The sequence below is a fragment of the Bufo bufo genome, chromosome 3, assembly GCF_905171765.1.
Source record: "Bufo bufo chromosome 3, aBufBuf1.1, whole genome shotgun sequence".
NCBI classification, from domain to species: domain Eukaryota; kingdom Metazoa; phylum Chordata; class Amphibia; order Anura; family Bufonidae; genus Bufo; species Bufo bufo.
Window position 1 is genome coordinate 547,029,728 of NC_053391.1, and position 22,149 is coordinate 547,051,876.

Genomic DNA, 22,149 nt, shown 5'->3' on the forward strand with positions numbered 1-22,149 from the left:
TTGGGCAGATAAGTGGCAGATGAGGTTTAACACTGAGAAATGTAAAGTTATGCACATGGGAAGGAATAATGCAAGTCACCCGTACATACTAAATGGTAAAACACTCGGTAACACTGACATGGAAAAGGATCTAGGAATTTTAATAAACAGCAAACTAAGCTGCAAAAAACAGTGTCAGGCAGCGGCTGCCAAGGCCAATAAGATAATGGGTTGCATCAAAAGGGGCATAGATGCCCGTGATGAGAACATATTCCTACTACTTTACAAATCACTGGTCAGACCACACATGGAGTACTGTGTACAGTTCTGGGCTCCTGTAAACAAGGCAGACATAGCAGAGCTGGAGAGGGTCCAGAGGAGGGCAACTAAAGTAATAACTGGAATGGGGCAACTACAGTACCCTGAAAGATTATCAAAATTAGGGTTATTCACGTTAGAAAAAAGACGACTGAGGGGAGATCTAATTACTATGTATAAATATATCAGGGGGCAGTACAGAGATCTATCCCATCATCTATTTATCCCCAGGACTGTGACTGTGACGAGGGGACATCCTCTGCGTTTGGAGGAAAGAAGGTTTGTACACAAACATAGAAAAGGGTTCTTTACGGTAAGAGCAGTGAGACTATGGAACTCTCTGCCTGAGGAGGTGGTGATGGTGAGTACAATAAAGGAATTCAAGAGGGGCCTGGATGTATTTCTGGAGTGTAATAATATTACAGGCTATAGCTACTAGAGAGGGGTCGTTGATCCAGGGAGTTATTCTGATTGCCTGATTGGAGTCGGGAAGGAATTTTTTATTCCCCTAAAGTGAGGAAAATTGGCTTCTACCTCACAGGGTTTTTTTTTGCCTTCCTCTGGATCAACTTGTAGGATGACAGGCCGAACTGGATGGACAAATGTCTTTTTTCGGCCTTATGTACTATGTTACTATGTTACTATGTTACTTACAAAAGCATCCACTTAGGCCTCTTGCACAGGAACGTTTTTTTCCCCGTTTCCGTTCCATTTTTTGCGTTCCACATACGGACCATATACGGAAAGATTCATTTCAATGGACTCAAAAATAAACAGATGGTACTCCATATGCCTTCCGTTTCCGTATTTACGTTTTTCCGTTGCGTTCAAAGATAGAACATGTCCTATTATTGTCCGCATAACGGACAAAGATAGTACTATTCTATCAGGGGCCAGCTGTTCCGTTCCGCAAAATACGGAATGCACACGGACGTCATCCGAATTTTTTGCGACCTGCAAAATACTTAAAAAGCCATACGGTCGTGTGCAAGAGGCCTTAGTGTGGGATTTCTTTGTTTGTCGGTTATTGGATGCATTCTTCTTAACATCCTGCAGATGGTGCTATACCACTGTAAATAGATTTAATTGCTTTACCTTTCTATAGACCTCAGCACATACAGCTGTAAGTGACCTGGGCATATGTGTTAGGCCTCATGCACACGACCGTATGTATTTTGAGGTCCGCAAAAAACGGATCCGCAAACAATACGGATGACGTCCATGTGTATTCCATATTTTGCGGAATGGAACAGCTGGCCCCTAATAGAACAGTACTATCCTTGTCCGTAATGCGGACAATAATAGGACATGTTCTATTTTTTTGCAGAACGGAAAATAAGGACATACGGTAACGGGATGCACATGGAGTACCTTCTGTTTTTTTTGCGGACCCATTAAAAGGAATAGTTTTGCATACAGTCCGCAAAAAAAAAATGGAATGGACACGGATAGAAAATACAGTCGAGTGCATGAGGCCTTATGCCTCATTCACACGTCATTGTTTTGGTCAGTGATTTCCATCAGTGATTTTGAGCCAAAACCAGGTGCATCTCTAAACACAGAACAGGTGCAGATCTCTCCCTTATACCTTATGTCTGTGGAGGCTCTAGTCCTGCTTTTGGCTCACAATGACTGATGGAAATCACTGACCAAAACACTGACGTGTGAGGAAAATGATTGTTTTTATCCTTAGGCCTCATGACCATGACCGTGCCTTTTTTTGCATTCCTCAAACCGCGGATCCGCAAAAACGGAAGCCGCCGTGTGCCTTCCGCAATTTGCGGAACGGAACGGGCGGCCCATTGTAGAATGCCTATTCTTGTCCGCAAAACGGACAAGAATAGGACATGCTATATTTTTTTTTGAGGGAGCCACGGAACAGAGCAAAGGATGTGGACAGCACACGGAGTGCTGTCTGCATCTTTTGCGGCCCCAGTGAAGTGAATGGGTCCGCACCAGAGCCGCAAAAACCGGCTCAGATGCGGACCCGAAAAACGGTCGTGTGCATGAGGCCTTATACTGAGTACACTCCTAAATTCCAGTACACTAGAGAAGTCAATGTACTTGTGTTCATTTTTCCCAGAAAGAAAATTATCATGATAACAGGTCTGATTGCCTGGAATCCGCCCATTTATTTAAGTTTGTCTTAGGCTACTTTCACATCTGTGTTTAACTTTTCCAGTATTGAGATCTGGCAGAGGATCTCAATACCGGAGAAAAACGCTTCCATTTTGTCCCTATTCATTGTCAATGGGACAAAATGTAACTGTACAGAACGGAGTACACCAGAATGCATTCCGTTCCGTTTGGTTGCGTTCCCATACCAAACAGAAAAATGCTGCAAGCTGCGGTTTTCTGTCGGGTATGGGATACGGAGTAAAACTCGGACACAATAGAAAACGGATCCGTCCCCCATTTACTTAGGCTACTTTCACATCTGCGTTTAACTTTTCCAGTATTGAGATCTGGCAGAGGATCTCAATACCGGAGAAAAACGCCTTTATTTTGTCCCCATGCATTGTCAATGGGACAAAATGTAACTGTACAGAACGGAATGCTCCAAAATTCATTCCGTTCCGTTTGGTTGCGTTCTTATACCAAACAGAAAAATGCTGCAAGCAGCGGTTTTCTGTCCAGTATGGGATGTGGAAGTAAAACTCGGACACAATAGAAAACGGATCCGTCCCCCATTGACTTAGGCCCCTTTCACACGGGCGAGTATTCCGCGCAGATGCGATGCGTGAGTTGAACGCATTGCACCTGTTGCGGAGCTTCACGGTATACCCTCAATATCTTCACTTAAATCCCCTTGTAGCTGAAAAAGCAGGTCAATATCCAAGATACAATTTCCCCAGTGACTGGACGACACACAGTTTGGGAGTCAACTGACTTTACTAGGCATGCGCACCTGGTTTCAAACCTCCAACAGCCTCATTTACATACAATACATAGATTACTATGGTACAAGGAAAGGTGGGGTCAGACAATAGCAAGGGCTGATGGGAGGTTGAGGGGGGACACTGCAGCTGGTTTACACTGGTCTCCCAGTGTCCCTGAGACAACACCCTGCTGGGGAAACAATGGGACAGGAAAAGGGGGGAGGGGAAGAGGTACAGACAAGAAAGACATTCTGTAAGTGGCTAGGTTTGCCACAGCACCCGCACTGAATACTGACCCATTCATTTCTATGGGGCTGTTCACATGAGCGGTGATTTTCACGCATCACTTGCGTTGCGTGAAAATCGCAGCATGCTCTATATTCTGCATTTTTCATGCAACGCAGGCCCCATAGAAGTGAATTGGGTTGCGTGAAATTCGCAAGCATCCGCAAGCAAGTGCGGATGCGGTGCGATTTTCACGCACGGTTGCTAGGAGATGATCGGGATGGAGACCCGATCATTATTATTTTCCCTTATAACATGGTTATAAAGGAAAATAATAGCATTCTGAATACAGAATGCATAGTAAAATAGCGCTGGAGGGGTTAAAAAAATAATAATAATAATTTAACTCACCTTAGTCCACTTGATCGCGCAGCCCGGCATCTCCTTCTGTCTCCTTTGCTGAACAGGAACTGTGGTGACGTCACTTCGGTCATCACATGATCCATCACATGATCTTTTACCATGGTGATGGATCATGTGATGGATCATGTGATGACCGGAGTGACGTGACCACAGGTCCTGTTCAGCAAAGGAGACAGAAGGAGATGCCGGGCTGCGCGATCAAGTGGACTAAGGTGAGTTAAATTATTATTATTTTTTTTTTAACCCCTCCAGCCATATTTTACTATGCATTCTGTATTCAGAATGCTATTATTTTCCCTCATAACCATGTTATAAGGGAAAATAATACAATCTACAGAACACTGATCCCAAGCCCGAACTAATGTGAAGAAGTTCGGGTTTGGGTACCAAACATGAGCGATTTTTCTCGTGCGAGTGCAAAACGCATTACAATGTTTTGCACTCGTGTTCCCGCAACGCACATTTTCCCGCAACGCCCGTCTGAAAGAGGCCTAACACTGGCGTTTTGGTTTCCGTTTGTGAGATCCATTCAGGGATCTCACAAGCGGTCCAAAACGGATCAGTTTTGCCCTTAAAGCATTCTGAATGGATAAGGATCCGCTCAGAATGCATCAGTTTGGATTCAGCCTCCATTCAGCCTTGGAGGTGGACACCAAAACGCTCCTTGCAGCGTTTTGGTGTCGGTCTGATGAAACTGAGCTAAATGGATATCTCCTGGCACACAATGTAAGTCAATGGGGACGGATCCGTTTTCACTGACACAATATGGCACAATAGAAAACGGATCCGTCCTCCATTGACTTTCAATGGTGTTCAAGACGGATCAGCTTTTGCTATGTTAAAGATAATACAAAAGGATCAGTTCTGAACGGATGCAGACGGTTGTATTATCTGAACGGATCCGTCTGTGCAGATCCATGACGGATCCACACCAAACGCGTGTGTGAAAGTAGCCTTACAATGATATTAATGCTGGATCCATCATTGCTATTTTGAAGATAATACAACCGGATCCATTCATAACGGATGCAGCCAGCTGTATTAGCTAGACGGAAGCTTTTTTACTAATCCCTGCTGGATCAGGCAAAAATGCAAGTGTGAAAGTAGCCTTAAAATTGGTTTCACAATATGGCTTTTTTTTTTATGGCTCTTTTTGGAACAAAAACTCTGCAGTAAGATGTTATATTCTGGCCAATAGGACATTATGATGCACCCTACAAACACTGTGGCTCATCTAGACTCTAGAGTAAATTGGCGCAATTTGGCCTATCTAGGTTTATAGAAATTCTTTAACAAAGGGGTGTGGTTTACCACAAAGGGGCAAGGCTTCACAGGAAAAGGGGCATGTGGCACAATTTTTGCATAACGTTCTGTCTCTAACTAAGCTAATGAACCCAAGTTGGCATAAAGATAAACAAAAGTGTCTATCCCTGCACCCGATTTATCACCCAGCCTGAGCCCCTGTGATACATCTCTTTTCCCATAGACTTCTCTATAGGAAGAAAGGATCTGAAAACAACTTAAAAAAAAAAAAAGCTTGTAAAAACTGCCAGAATTTCATGGTGTTTTTTTTATAACAAGAAAAAGATGTAGTGTTTCAGCCGCCTTAGGGGGTGGGACAGATCGGATTTTTTTTTTTTTCCTTGAGTTTTTTGCTCCCTTGTTTTTTATTTTATTTATTTTATTTTTTATTGCAGCTTTCTTTGTCTAGTGACAGTCTATTGTACAATTATGAAGCTTTACCTATATAAAGTAGAAAACCTATTTTATTGAGTTCTCAGTGTCAATTTCACTTGACTGATTTCTCTTTCAATATGCATCTGTCTGCAGAGGATATCTTTCTTCATGGGTTTACTACACGATGTGGTGGCATTTCTTCTATACTGACCCTCAGCTCCTTAAATATGTTCAGCAGTTCAAAAAGAAGAGATCCAAAGGCGGTTGTTGCAGAAAACCTCCGCCGTCTTGGAAAGGCTGCAGGATTTGATCCTCTCACATATAAGCCTGTGAAGGTAATTTCACTTTCAGGCCTAGCACTGTACTGTTCCTCAGTGTATACTGGATGAATGACTGGCTCATTTAGCATTAGGCACTGTATATTCTCCTCATTTTCTACTTCCTGACAGGCCTGCTGTACAAATAAAGCACCTTTATCCTTTATGTTTTTCACCCCATGACCTCTAAGATTGTAAGCTGTACAGGATCCTCGTTCTTTATGGTTATTACTTTTTTTTATTTTGTCAAGTACTGCTGAACATGTTACAGTATATGCTATATCAATAAAAAATAATCACCTGCATATGAACATGCAACCTCAGTATAATAATAAAATTAAAGGGGTTAAAATCCCTCTCACCTGTCGAGGTCCTGATGCTGCTCCACTCCCAGACCAGGAAGCGATCTGGTCCCGTGACCACTGCGGCCAATCACAGGTCACCATAGCTTCAATGCTACGCCACGGCTCTGATGTAGAATTTAAGCTGCAGACCTCTGACGCCTGTGATTGGCTGCAGTAGTGATAGGATCCAGCTGCCTTCTGGCCCTGGGAATTAGAAGTGGCCAGGAACGAAGCCACAGCCGTACTGCAGTCAAGTGAGTGCATTTTTTATGTTCAGGGGCACAGGTTGAGGCCCCATGAGGTGTCGGCACCAAGTAGGGTTGCCACCTTTTCCAACAAAAAATACCAGCCACGTTAAGCCACACCCAAAGGGGGTGTGGTTATGGGCATGGCTTAACACACATGTTAAGTCGCTATCATACTGAGGCTCCCAATAATATTAATGCCCCCATTAGTGCCGCCCAGAATTAATAATGCTCCCATTAGTGCCCCCAGTAATAGTTATGTCCCCATTAGTGTCCCCCAGAATTAATACTGTCCACATTATTGCCCTCCAGTAATATTAATGCCCCCATTAGTGCCCCCCAGTAATAGTAAGGCCCCCATCAGTACACCCCAGTAAGAATAATGTCCCCATTAGTGCACCCCAGAATTAATGCCCCCATTTGTACCCCCAGGAATAATAATGTCCCCCATTAGTGCCCCCAATTAGAATAATGACCCCATTAGTGCCCCCAGTTAAAATAATGCCCCCCATTAGTGCCCCCTTCTTTGTTTCTGCGGAAAAAAACAACACTCACCTTCTCCATTTGCTCACCTGTCCTCCAGTCAGCAGCGTCAGCAGCACCGGCAGGGCCACTAAAATACCAGCCTTGCCAGTGAGATCAGGGGCGGATTAAGTGCATGATAGGCCCGGGGCTGTCTACCCAACTTGGGCCCCCCCCTCCATTTTAGTTTCTTTATTTTTTTTGTATGAAGAGGCTGCGGTGCTTCATGGGCACCACAGTCTCTTCTTAGGCCATATGACATCTTCAGACTAAAAAAAAATACCCCAAATTGGGTCCTAAACTGAAAAATTTGGTCGCCAAATTTAAAATACATATAATTGTAATAAAAATGACATGGAGGAGAATACAGCACCACATACCTCTTACATCCAGTGACATCTCCTGTCATGTAGACCTTCTCTTTCCTCTTCTCCTCCATTTGACCCAGACCACCATGGCAAATTCTTTCAGCCGCATCTCGTCTCTACAGTTTCTAACACAGACACGTTCGATTTCTCAATTTTTCCATCAACCTCCTCATCCTGGTGTCCCCACAGTGTCATCCTGCCACCCCCAGTACTGTGCCCGTTGTGCTCCCCAATGCCCCAGGAACTATACTGCTGAAAAAATTGTGACCCTAATAGACATAATTGGGGTAATTTATCAAACTGGTGTAAAATAGAACTGGATTTCCAAAAGAGCTGTCAAATATGAAAGGTGGAATCTGATTGGCTGCTATGGGCAACTAAGCCAGTTCTGCGTTACACCAGTTTGATAAATTACCCCAAATGTTCCTATAGTGTCCACAGCAGCTATAATGTCCCCAGGAGTGCCCCCAGTAATAATAACACCCTATATTGTGCTCCAGGTAATAATCCCTGTATGGTGTCCCCAGAAATAATAGAATTGCCCCTACAGTGCCTCCCCAATAGCAACACCCCCATATAGTAATTTCCACCACACTGCCCCCACATAGTAATCCCCCCATAGTAATTTGCCCCCACACAGTAATTCCCCCCAAACTGCCCCATATAGTAGTTTGCCCCCACACAGTAATTTGCCCCACACTGCCCCCACATAGTAATTTCCACCACACTGCCCCCACATATTAATTTGCCCCCACACTGCCCCCACATAGTAATTTGCCCCCACATAGCAATTTCCCCACACTGTTCCCACATAGCAATTTCCCCACACTGCCCCCACATAGTAATTTGCCCCCACATAGTAATTTGTCCTCACATAGTAATTTTTCCCCACATAGTAATTTGTCCCCACATAGTAATTTGTCCCCACATAGAAATTACCCCACACTGTCCCCACATGGCAATTTCCCCCACACTGCCCCCACATAGTAATTTGCCCCCACACTGCCCCATATAGTAATTTGTCCCCACATAGAAATTACCCCACACTGTCCCCACATAGCAATTACCCCCACACAATAGTTTCCCCCACACTTCCCCCATATAGAAATTTGCCCCCACATAGTAGTCCCTCCCATAATAATTTGCCCCCACACTGCCCCCACATAGCAATTTGCCCCCACACTGCCCCATCTAGTAATTTGCCCCCACATAGTAGTCCCTCTCATAATAATTTGCCCCCACATAGTAATTTGTCCCCACATAGTATTCCCTCCCATAATAATTTGGCCCCATACAGCCCCCACATTCCCCCCCATGTACTCGATTTATCTTCCCTAATATGTCCTCCTGTGTGTCCCCCAAAGTAGGCACATGAAATATATATTTTTAAAATGAACAAAAAATGAAAAGATAAATACTCACCTATGTCCAGGGCCAGGCGCTTGCTCGCAGAGGAAGGCGGGATGAGTCAGGCGCGTCACAGTGCTGTGTCCCGGCACAGGCGCGCGATGACATCATCACGCACGCCTGCGCCGGGATTTCACTACCGCATAGGCCTCAGGCCTACAAGGCCTGAAGCCTATGGTGGTGATCGGCGACGGGACAGGGAGCTATGCGCTCCCGTGCCCCGCCGCAGTATGTGGGCATTTGGGTCAGTGTTGGGCCCCCCAGCGGTGCTGGGCCCGGGGCTGCCGACCCGAACATCCCTATTGTAATCCGCCACTGGGTGAGATACCGGCCGGGTAGCAACCCTAGCACCAAGGCCAAGACAACCCCTTTAATTCAGTGCTGGTCAATCCTGCTTTCAGACTGTCCACCAGTTGGAGCCACAAAAAATAATTTACAAGATGGGAGCCTGCTTGCCTTCTCTGTAACTAATCTTAAAAGGTTTTTACAAAATAGCAGTATTGATAGGTGGGGGTCTGACTACCTCCACAGCTTCTTCATTATTTTCCTTGGTCCATACCCGGGAACGGCGTACACTTAATGGCTGTTTTAGGCACCGCAGCTTCGTCCCATTCACTGGCAGCCACTGCATTCTTGGTTGTGTTACGACGTAAAAATGAACAGGTTATCAATATTATCTTGTAAAAACCCTTTGATTATGCATTCGTGAGGAAGATGGTTGGCCTGTGTAAGGCTCTAATGTAGTAATGAAAATCTCTGTACAGCTCTGTAGGACATGTTGAGTGTTGAGTGTTACCTAAAAAAAACACTTACCTTAACTTATTTCTTGTTACCTAAAAAAACCACATACCTGGTCATAGCATCCTGGTTTCAGTGCCACTGCTCCTTCCGCAGCCGCTAGAAAGCATAGGGGTCATTTATCAAACTGTTGTAAAGTAGAACTGGCTTAGTTGCCCATAGCAACCAATCGGATTCCACCTTTAATTTTTGACAGCTCTTTTGGAAAATTAATGGTGGAATCTGTTCTTTGGGCAACTAAGCCAGTTCCACTTTACACCAGTTTGATAAATGACCCCACATCTCACTCCCAGTTCAGTGTGGACTGGCAGTCAGTGTCAGACTGGGGAGCCTAGGGCCCACCAGTAAAATTCATTCTGGTTGCCCACTATAAAGCCACATGCATATACTACCTGCCCACACTACCCAGACATAGGCAATGTACTGTATAGTAGGGCTGTCGAATATAATCGATGCAGCGATGCATCGCGATTCGACCCCCGGCGATTCTGCATCGATGCGGTTGCTTTAAATAATCGATGCATGTTGATGACGTCAGCGTCGCGTCCGCCGTGCAGAGCCGAGTCGGAAAAAAAAGTTTTTGGGCGCCTTCTTTCCCGCCTCCCGCCTCCCGCTGACGTGACGACAGTGACACCCCCCTCCCCCTGTGTCGCACGCGTGAGTCGACTCGTGAGGAGGACTGGAGAGGAGACGGACGTGCATGCAGCAGCACTGAGCACAGCGGACCCGTCCTCGTACCCCCAAGAGCGCTCAGAACTTTCTCCTCGGTCGGCTAACTGTGCTGTGCACAAAAGAAAAAAAACAGGCTGTCTTGCGGGGGGACAGAGGAGGAGGAGACCGCAGGACTGGAGTGAAGGAGACGAGTGAGACCCGAGCTAGGCCGCAGCCACCGCCTGACAGTGCCACACACTCAGACACAGTGAGCAGCAGTGGCAGGCAGCACATGCCACATGGGAGCACAAACTGGCTGTCTGAGAGCCGAGGAGACCTTACCTGGCTCACAAGACTGGAGTGGGCTCACTGGGGGGGGGGCTCAACTTAAAACCTCAGCCAAATATTCTAAAAGTGTATTTATTTGATTAAAGACAACTGACGCCCGCCAAGCCACCAGAGGAAGGCAAATCATTGAAAGAATAAATTGAAACTTAAAACCTGGAGTAAATCTTTATTGGATCACACAAATACACATTCACACAAACCAAAAAAACACACACCGACCGACCTTCTGACATCATGTCTGACTATGGTGGCTGTGCCACATTGCCCGTCCTGTGGCCTGCCCTTTACCATTATGATTCAGTGAGGAGGATGTGTGTTTATTTTTTTTCTGGTATTCTGTGGTGTGTGTTTGTGATCCCATAAAGATTTGTCCAAGGTTTTCAGATTCAGTTGAAAATGTATTCTGTCAAGGATTTTCCAGCTTCCTCTAATGGTGGCATGGCTTGGCTTCAGTTGATGTATCGTGGTAGAGTGCTTGCTGAGTGCTCAGTGCAGGTAACGTTTTCTGTAAAGTTACAACTCTGAGAGCTTATAGCACTGATCTAGACGTACTACCCATCTGGTGCTGGTGGTGGTGCTGGTGGTGGTGCTGGTGGTGGTGCTGGTGGTGGTGCTGGTGGTGGTGCTGGTGCTGGTGGTGGTGGTGCTGGTGGTGGTGCTGGTGCTGGTGGTGGTGCTGGTGGTGGTGCTGCTCCTGCTGCCAAAACAATCACGGTGAACCAGGAAGTTCTGCAACACAGACAACTTGAACACACTGTGTGACAGACAGTTCCTGACTGGCAAACATCACAGTGAGTGAACCTATAACACAGTCACTGACTGTGTTATAGGTTCACTGACTCACTGTGATGTTTTACAGTCAGGAACTGAAGTGCTCCTTTTTTTGTAGGTACTGTTTAATATTATATAATATATAATATATATTATATGGTAAAACTATTGTAAAACTTATAAACTAACTGCACCAGCCAGGCCAGCACAACAGTTTAATGTTACAGAGACACTGACAGTACTGTTTTAAATAAATACTGTTGTCTGCTGCACTGTTTTGTTCATTCAGACTTTGCTATATGATATGCAGGGAACTTGGTATGATTTGTTTAAATAGCAGATACAAATAAATATTTTTGTGCAATTTCTGACTGATTGAATTAATTTTTTGATGTAAAATTGAAAAACAAGGGGACTTGGGTAATAATCTTGATGCATCGTGATGCATCGCCGAATCGAATCGAATCGTGGACTTGATAATCGTAATCGCATCGAATCGTGAGACGAGTGAAGATGCGCAGCCCTACTGTATAGCATCTCAGCCAACCTTTCTATATGTCAGTCTACTATGCCATGTGCCACTTGAGCAGGGGGTAGGGGACAAGGGGACCACCTTGCTCAGGGGCCCACTGGGGGATTCACCTGTACCCCTATGGGCTAGTCCGAGCCTGCTGGCACTGATGAGGACGGGAGCCATGGTGCTGGAGTATGACCAGATGAGTCTTTTTTATTTTCACAGCATACCCAGCCAGCCTCCTGTAAATGTTTTCTAGGTCTCTGACAACCCCTTTAATCATTACATGTGTGGTCAGTTTTACACTCCTTCTTGCAGGTTGACCATGCTGAGAAGGTTTGGATCATGGGAAAGCCGGAGCCGCCCTCCTATGATGGCATAGTAACCAATCAGAAAGCTGTGACCATAGCCGCTCCGGGTGCAGACTGTATACCAATCCTGCTCTGTGATCCAGTTAAAAAGGCATGCGGAGCAGCCCATTCTGGTAAACCCTTTTACTGCTACTAATATAACATTTTCTAATACTGTATAAGCACTAATCTCAAAGACATTGCTTTCTACTGGACCCTGCTATTTTATAATGACAATACTGTATCGTGCTCTAAAATATTCTCATTAGTGATGGACGAACATCAGCCGGGATTCAAATGTTCGCAAACCGCACGTTCTCACTGGGCCCCATTCACTTTAATGGCAGGCGAACCTGAAAAACCTTCAGGTCATATTTGCAGCCAGCAAACACGACCTGAAGTACACAAATAGTCCCACAACATGGACAGTGATATACCAGAGGGGGATCATTGGCAAAAATTCCCACAAAAATATGTATTCTAATCAGGGGCCATTTTTCTGCGTCTTAAAGGGAAACTCTCAAAAATGTGCCCTGCTGGAGCCTAGAAAAATGTTATTTCCTATCGGTTTGATGTATACAAATGTGCAGCACTCCACGTTTTTGTATCCTGCAGAGTCGACTAAAAAAATGCATACGTTAACGTAAAATTGTTTTCTACTATGGTACTGTATGGTGAACAGGCGCCACTGTACGGCATCAGTCTGAGGCATCTGTTAATGCATACATTTTTGGTATGCATTAAATGGGTGGCAAAAATAGCATGTGAACCCAGACCTAGTGTCAGAATAAGCACGAGTACACAGCGGAGCAGTGTGGCGGAGAGGGGAGGCCGCCATGTACTGACAGAGCGCTACCTTGTCCTGGTGGTCAGGGATGAGGACTGTGTTTCCCAAGAATATATTTTCTACTGGGAAATACAGGGCACAGTATAATACACTAAAATCTATATACCGGTAATATAAAGATATTAGCCCTACCCCCGAATAATTGCATATTTTTCACGCTCATGCGTATAGGTCTAAAAAAGGATGGCGTGGGCAGGGAAAGGGATACAGTTGTGGCCATCCAGTTATTGGATACCACTGCCATACATTGACCGGATAACACCTGTGTACAGTGACCGGATAACACCGCCATACATTGACCGGATAACACCTCTGTACAGTGAACGGATAACACCGCCATACCGTGACTGGATAAAAGGGTATAAGAAGGCACAGTACAGGGAATGACTAGGGGCACTGCATAGGGGTGGTAAGAGGGCACAATGCAGGATATAAGGGGGCACAGTACGGGGTGAGGGGCACAGTACGGGTTAGGGGGCACAGTCACATGACCCTGTGACATTAGAAGTTCCTTATGGTGAATGTGGTTTATACGCCACCAAAATTAGGCAATAGGCATTCACCTGACAGCAAAGAACTTTGGATTCTGTGGCTGGAGGTACATTAGGTGGTCACAGGATAAATATGGAACTGTCGGCCAGTACAGGCCCCAAAAATTTGCCAATAGGCATTCACCTGACAGCAAAGAACTTTGGATTCTGTGGCTGGAGGTACATTAGGCGGTCACAGGATAAATATGTGACTGTCGGCCAGTATAGGCCCCAAAAATTAGGCATTCATCTGACATAAAATGCCTTTTATGCCGCTGTATATACATAAGGCAAGGACCATTCTTTGTTCTGGGTGGGCTGGCATGAGGAAATTCAATTACATGTGGTCATCACAGGTGTTGAATTCCTCTGAGATCCATGCCTCATTCATTTTTAAAAATGTGAGGTAGTCCACACTATAGTGAGCTAGGAGAGTGCGCTTATTGGTCACGATCCCCCCTGCTGCGGTGAACGTCCTTTGGGACAGGACACTCGACGAGGGGCAAAGGGCGAGTTCCATGGCAAATTGTGCCAGCTCTGGCCACAGGTCAAGCCTGCACACCCAGTAGTCAAGGAGTTCCTCACTTCTCAGAGCTTCCACATCGGCCGTTAACCCGATGTAGGCGGACACCTGTCGGTCTAGGTGTTCCCTGAGGCTGGATCCGGAGGGCGGCTGTTGATGGGTTGGTTGAAAGAATGATCTCATATTCGAAGTGACCAACACATCTTCAAACTGCCCTCTTTTTGCAGGAGCGGTAGGATTGGTACCCGCACCTGTTTCGCTGTGGGTGGAAATTCCTCTGCCAGTGCCCGCAACAGTAGAATGCAGCATCTCTCGCAGCAAGGCCTAGAAATGCTGCATTCTGACAGCCCTCTGTGATGCTGGTAACATGTCTGCCATTTTGTGTTTGTACCGGGGGTCTAAGTACGTTGCCACCCAGTACAGGGACTTACCCTTTATGCTTTTTATACGGGGGTCCCTCTTCAAACACTGGAGCATAAAGGCCCCAAGGCCCCAATTTGCACTAAATTGGAAGCGGTGGAGCGCCCTGGCTCCTGCTCATCGCCCAGGAGAATTTCGTCTTCGGTCTCCTCCCCCCAGCCACGGACAACACCAGGGATCCCTTATAAGTTTAAAGCCTGCTCTTCTTGCTCCTACTCCTCCCCCCAGCCACCATCCCCCTCTGACTCCTCTTCAGACTCCTGCTGACTTGTCTCAGATGGAGTAGCCCCCCTGGGAATTCATTCAGCATTGCGACTTCCTCATCTTCCAGCTCCTGCTCCTCGACGGCTTGATCAATGACACAACGGATTGCACGCTCCAGAAAGAAGGCGTAAGGTATGATGTCACTGATGGCACCCTGGCTGCGACTGACCAGTTTGGGTATCTCATCAAATGGCCGCAGAAGTCTGCATGCGTCGCGCATGAGCAGCCAATGGCGCGGTGAAAAGAAACCAAGCTCCCAGAACCTGTCCTGCCGCAGAGTTCGTACAGGTAGTCTTTAATGCCACTTTTCTGCTGGAGCAGCCTATTAAGCATATACAAGGTGGAGTTCCAGCGCGACGGGCAGTCACAAATCAGACATCTGACAGGCAAGTGGTGTTGCCGCTGAACGTCAGCAAGGCGAGCCAAGATCTTCTAAAATGGCCAGAGATTTTCCTGGCCTGCCGCAATTCGTCCTGGACCCCGGGATATTTGGCAACGAATCGCTGCACAACTATGTTCAGGACGTGTGCCATGCCCTGTTTCAGCGCGCTCAGCAGATTGTCACTATTGTCGCACACCACTTTACCAACTGTCAAATTGAGAGGGGTTAGCCACTAATCGAACTGTAACCACAGAGCTGAAAGCAGTGCAGGACCGGTGTGGCTCTTGGCTTCCAGGCACAACAGCCGCAGCACAGCATGGCAACGTCTCACCTGGCACGTCTAATAGGTTCTGAGGAGCTTGGGGGGTGCAGCGGAAAAGGCGGTAGCAGTAGAAAAGGAGGAGTCAGCCGAGGAGGAGATGGAGGATGGAGAAGGAGGAGGAAAAGAAGAGGCCGTCCTGCATGCAATCCATTGCGGTAACACCAAATCCACACGGGTGCCACGGGTTACACGCTTGATGGCCGTCAGAAGGTTCATCCATTGGGCAGTAAAAGTTATGTACCTTCCCTGCCAGTGTTTGCTAGATCACGTGTCTGTGGTCAGATGTATCTTGGCACCGACACTGTGTGCCAGAGATATATTAACTTGCCGCTGACCATGGCCATATAGGTTAGGGATGCCCTTCTGGGAGAAATATTTCTGTAGTGTACGGGAACTGTAATACCCGTCACTACCAAAGTGTCACTTGGTGTGCTGTCGTCCCTCCTAATTATGGGGAAGTTGTTATATGTCAGTTTTATAAAATGTCATGTAATGTATGTATTTTCCTGTTACTGAAACTTGCATGTACAGGCCTGCTAGGGGTGTCATTCCAGCTTCTAGTCAATAGAGGGAGCTAGGGAGCCCTAGTTTATATAAGGCCCAGTCAGGGAAGTGCAAGGCAGACGGAGTCTAGAGTCTGTAATCTACAGTTGGAGATTAGACAATGTCTGAGACAAGTCCAGGCCTGAAGCCTGCTGTCCAGGAGAAGATTCCCTCCTGAATTCCCATATGCAGAAACAGGAATATGTTAGCTCAAGAGCCTGAGGAAGTTTCCAGAAGCTGAGAGAGACAGAGGCAAAGATCAGGAAAGCAAGAGGTACTCAGAAAGACAGAGGAGGTACTGATTAAAGCTATAGCCAAGGATATAAAGCCAGAACTAGGTTAATGGGCCTTGGTGAAGATATGCTATATTCCAGGATCAGACAGAATTAGAGTACAAGCTCCTGTACTGCAAGTCCTGTGTTCAACACTCTGTAATCACCTTGCTGTAACTGAATTGCCTGCATCGACCGAATTGCAAAATCGACTGTATGCCAAGGAACTGCGATTCCAATATTGTCTCTGCTTGAAAACTACTAAAGTTGGAGTTCTGTTTTAATACTACGTTTCCTCAATTTATTCCTGCATCCGCAAACGGCGTGCCACCGTTTACTTGGCACTGGCGTCACGAACTATTTCTACCTATACCTGCCCTTGCAGAGAGTCAGCTGTACCAGGTTAGTGTATATTGCACTACATCACCCAGAAACACCTATTGCACACAACTTGAGTACGCTGCATTTCCTTCCGGAGACCTTCCATTGCGGTGTGCCAATGGCCACAAATTTTCTAAAGGCCTCCGAGTCCACCAATTTATATGGCAGTAGTTGGCAGGGTAGCAGTTCCGACAAGTCAGCAGTCAGCCGTTGGGCAAGAGGATTATCCGGCGTTATCATTTTTTTATGCTCGAACATTTGGGCCACAGAAGCCTGCCTTGTGCCAGATGAACGCAACGATGGCACGGTGGAAGGTGGAGTGGAGGACAAATGGGAGGAGAGAGGAAAAGGAGAAGGGGCAGGACGTGGAGCGCCGGGAGTGTGGCTTTGTAGGTTCTGACTGCGTTGCTCCCACTGGGCTCCGTGATGGGAGGCCAGGTGACTTCTTAAGGCGGTCGTCCCTAGGTGAGTGTTGGGCTTACTGCGACATATGCTTTGACAGCACAGGCAGCTGAGGGCAACACTATTGTCAGCAGCTGACACGTTAAAAAAAAAGCCCACACTGTGGAGCCATGTGCAGGCGTCCTGGGAGCGCAAGATGTGACCGTGCAAGCTGGATGGCTCGCTCCAGATACATTTGCAGTTTGCTTTTTGCCTCCTGTGCACTGCGAGTTCTGCCTGCTTCTCCTCCCTATCTGCTGCTCCGTCTCTCCCTCTGAACTCCCCTCATCTTCCTCTATTGTGGGCACCCACGTGACGTCCATCGACACATCATCCTCGTCACCTTCACCACCACTGACATTAGAGATCTCGGAGTAGGCAGCAACAGCGAGGACTACCCTCCTTGGGCTGATCTGGGTACTGTCGTTAAACCACTGGGTGGCGGCCTTGCTACCTCCTCTTCCTCATCCGATGCCAAAAATGGCTGTGCATCGGTAAGGTCTGGGAATGGATGGGAAAATAATTCCTCTGACTCGAGGGGAGGGGCTATGATGGTGGTGGTGGTGGTAGTGTTGGTGGTGTCTTTAGGGGTGCCCACAGCAGAGAGTGAGGAGGATGCAGATACAGAGGATGAGGAAAGTGCAGAAGCGGAAGGCTGAGTGAGCCACTCAACCAACTCTGGTGTGTCCTTTGACATAATCGCACTCACCTTCTCCACCTTCCCACTTAAGGTCTGTCCCGGTGCACCTGCCCAACCCCTGCGGAATGGCCTGCCTCTTCCTCTGCCTGTCATTTTCAAAATTACCATGTGCCAAAGTCCCTAGAGAAGAGCAGTATTTGTGGTAGCTGATATATGGCAGGCCTTAATCAGTTGTTGGTTGAAGCTGGTATATCAAAACCCGCAATCTGTATTTTGTGGACGCAGGTATATAGAAAACCTCTATCACTATTTTGTGGAAGCTGATATATGGAAGCAATTACACAAATATTATGGTTAAATATATTAAATATTAAAAATAGAGAAGAACCCACAGTCCGTGTGTGGAATCTTGTCCGTGGGCACCCTCGGACAAGACTCCCCACATGGACTGTGGGTTCTTCTTTTGTGTGGCATCAGCACATTTGATAGTTCCGTACCACTGACGGGCTCACCATCACTAGGGTACATCGTTACCCCCCGGCATTCTCCTTGGTCCAATGACCATTAGAATTGTTGTCCATTCTTATCAAGCACTGGGAATAATTCTCCTGATGAGTATTGTATGAAACGTAGCACGTTGGGAACTATCCTATAGGGTTTATCAGGGATTCCGTCCGGACTAGGGACAGGTATCCGGACGAGGTTGCCCCTTTTGGGGCGGGTGCTCTGTGTAGGTAGGTAGGGTTACCCCAGCCCCCCTCCCGTGATTTAGGGATTTCTGGGGATAGTTGTTCCCGTCCTATCTGCACTGAGCGTCTTTCACAGTCACTTATAGTCCTCCACGACCCTGTTGGACTAGAAAACTATGTTTCACGGTTTCTTGAGGGATACCTGATCGTCCTTAACTGCAGCACTTCAAACTGGTAAGACTGTTCCTTTTTTATTACGTATCTTGCCTGTATATGCTATAGGACTTCAGGTGCCCTGCAGTTCCAATATCGGATTCTAATACTTGGCGTTTATGTGTATTGTCTTTTTTGATAGCTGGAATTATCCAGATATTTTATTGTACTGATATATGGAAGGCCTCAATCATTTGTTAGTTGAAGCTGGTATATCACCCTCAAGCAGTAATTTTGTGGACGCAGATATATGAAAAACCTCTATCACTATTTTGTGGAAGTTGATATATGGCAGGCCTCAATTAGTTGTTAGTTGAAGCTGGTATATCACCCTCAAGCAGTAATTTTGTGGACGCAGGTTTATGGAAAACCTCTATCACTATTTTGTGGAAGCTGATATATGGCAGGCCTCAATCAGTTGTTAGTTGAAGCTGGTATATCACCCTCAAGCAGTAATTTTGTGGACGCAGATATATGAAAAACCTCTATCACTATTTTGTGGAAGTTGATATATGGCAGGTCTCAATCAGTTGTTAGTTGAAGCTGGTATATCACCCTCAAGCAGTAATTTTGTGGACGCAGGTATATGGAAAACCTCTAACACTATTTTGTGGAAGCTGATATATGGCAGGCCTCAATCAGTTGTTAGTTGAAGCTGGTATATCACCCTCAAGCAGTAATTTTGTGGACGCAGGTATATAGAAAACCTCTATCACTATTTTGTGGAAGCTGATATATGGCAGGCCTCAATCAGTTGTTAGTTGAAGCTGGTATATCACCCTCAAGCAGTAATTTTGTGGACGCAGATATATGAAAAACCTCTATCACTATTTTGTGGAAGTTGATATATGGCAGGTCTCAATCAGTTGTTAGTTGAAGCTGGTATATCACCCTCAAGCAGTAATTTTCTGGACGCAGATATATGAAAAACCTCTATCACTATTTTGTGGAAGTTGATATATGGCAGGTCTCAATCAGTTGTTAGTTGAAGCTGGCATATCACCCTCAAGCAGTAATTTTGTGGACGCAGGTATATGGAAAACCTCTATAACTATTTTGTGGAAGCTGATATATGACAGACAACAAACAAAACGGTCCTCTGACCAATAAATCCCTTTAGGGGTCCTAACTATATTTATCTAAAACTACATATTTTATTATATTCACTTCAAACTATTATTATAGAAAAGAAAAAATGTGTATAATTAAAACTATCAGGACTAAGCAGAGGGTATCAGTTTTAACACCAGTATATGGCAGTACTAAGATATGTGCTTTTTGTTGTGACAGTGTTTGATAATAAATACTGCTTGTTGAAAACAGAGTGGTGTGTAGTTTTTTATTATTATAATATCAACACCTCCATATATAACCTTTTTGTATATTCACTTTTGCACCTTATATACACTGCGTGCAGAATTATTAGGCAAATGAGTATTTTGACCACATCATCCTCTTTATGCATGTTGTCTTACTCCAAGCTGTATAGGCTCGAAAGCCTACTACCAATTAAGCATATTAGGTGATGTGCATCTCTGTAATGAGAAGGGGTGTGGTCTAATGACATCAACACCCTATATTAGGTGTGCATAATTATTAGGCAACTTCCTTTCCTTTGGCAAAATGGGTCAAAAGAAGGACATGACAGGCTCAGAAAAGTAAAAAATAGTGAGATATCTTGCAGAGGGATGCAGCACTCTTAAAATTGCAAAGCTTCTGAAGCGTGATCATCGAACAATCAAGCGTTTTATTCAAAATAGTCAACAGGGTCGCAAGAAGCGTGTGGAAAAACCAAGGCGCAAAATAACTGCCCATGAACTGAGAAAAGTCAAGCGTGCAGCTGCCAAGATGCCACTTGCCACCAGTTTGGCCATATTTCAGAGCTGCAACATCACTGGAGTGCCCAAAAGCACAAGGTGTGCAATACTCAGAGACATGGCCAAGGTAAGAAAGGCTGAAAGACGACCACCACTGAACAAGACACACAAGCTGAAACGTCAAGACTGGGCCAAGAAATATCTCAAGACTGATTTTTCTAAGGTTTTATGGACTGATGAAATGAGAGTGAGTCTTGATGGGCCAGATGGATGGGCCCGTGGCTGGATTGGTAAAGGGCAGAGAGCTCCAGTCCGACTCAGACGCCAGCAAGGTGGAGGTGGAGTACTAATTTGGGCTGGTATCATCAAAGATGAGCTTGTGGGGCCTTTTCGGGTTGAGGATGGAGTCAAGCTCAACTCCCAGTCCTACTGCCAGTTTCTGGAAGACAACTTCTTCAAGCAGTGGTATAGGAAGAAGTCTGCATCCTTCAAGAAAAACATGATTTTCATGCAGGACAATGCTCCATCACACGCGTCCAAGTACTCCACAGCGTGGCTGGCAAGAAAGGGTATAAAAGAAGAAAATCTAATGACATAGCCTCCTTGTTCACCTGATCTGAACCCCATTGAGAACCTGTGGTCCATCATCAAATGTGAGATTTACAAGGAGGGAAAACAGTACACCTCTCTGAACAGTGTCTGGGAGGCTGTGGTTGCTGCTGCACGCAATGTTGATGGTGAACAGATCAAAACACTGACAGAATCCATGGATGGCAGGCTTTTGAGTGTCCTTGCAAAGAAAGGTGGCTATATTGGTCACTGATTTGTTTTTGTTTTGTTTTTGAATGTCAGAAATGTATATTTGTGAATGTTGAGATGTTATATTGGTTTCACTGGTAAAAATAAATAATTGAAATGGGTATATATTTGTTTTTTGTTAAGTTGCCTAATAATTATGCACAGTAATAGTCACCTGCACACACAGATATCCCGCTAAAATAGCTAAAACTAAAAACAAACTAAAAACTACTTCCAAAAATATTCAGCTTTGATATTAATGAGTTTTTTGGGTTCATTGAGAACATGGTTGTTGTTCAATAATAAAATTAATCCTCAAAAATACAACTTGCCTAATAATTCTGCACTCCCTGTAGTATTGCGGTGTATAGTGTAATGTGTTGCTGGTAACTTCAACAATATGTTCTGGGGGTGGTTATTATGGGGGTGGTTATTAGCAGTGTGATTCAACTACGATATTGATCGTTTGATGTACTATCACCTACACATTTATAATCCACTACTATTTCAGTATAACAGTAGTCCATTCAGTGCTTTATTTTATAGCACTATGTTGTTAATAAACACTGTTTTCAAGGGACAAACAGTGTATTATTATTATTATTATGTAATACCAACACCCCCACATGTAGCCTTTTAATGTATTGACATTTGCAGCCTGCTTACACTTGCAATGTATGACACATTGTGCTATGGGGGTGAGAGACTCACAGTAAAATGTTACTGTGGTATTCATAATATAATAATACACTGTTCGTCCCTTGAAAACAGTGTTTATTAACAACATAGTGCTATAAAATAAAGCACTGAATGGACTACTGTTATACTGAAATAGTAGTGGATTATAAATGTGTAGGTGATAGTACATCAAACGATCAATATCGTAGTTGAATCACACTGCTAATAACCACCCCCATAATAACCACCCCCA

General features: G+C 45.3%; 1 protein-coding gene across 1 annotated transcript in view; it reads left to right on the forward strand.

The window, feature by feature from the left end:
- The window catches only part of LACC1 (laccase domain containing 1), a 60,383-nt gene that overhangs the window by 28,212 nt on the left and 10,022 nt on the right, over window positions 1–22,149 (forward strand). Inside the window, exons 3-4 of the mRNA XM_040422009.1 lie at window positions 5,655–5,836; window positions 12,105–12,270. Of these exons, the coding sequence (XP_040277943.1) occupies window positions 5,655–5,836; window positions 12,105–12,270 (348 nt within the window). The remainder of the gene's footprint in view (window positions 1–5,654; window positions 5,837–12,104; window positions 12,271–22,149) is intronic.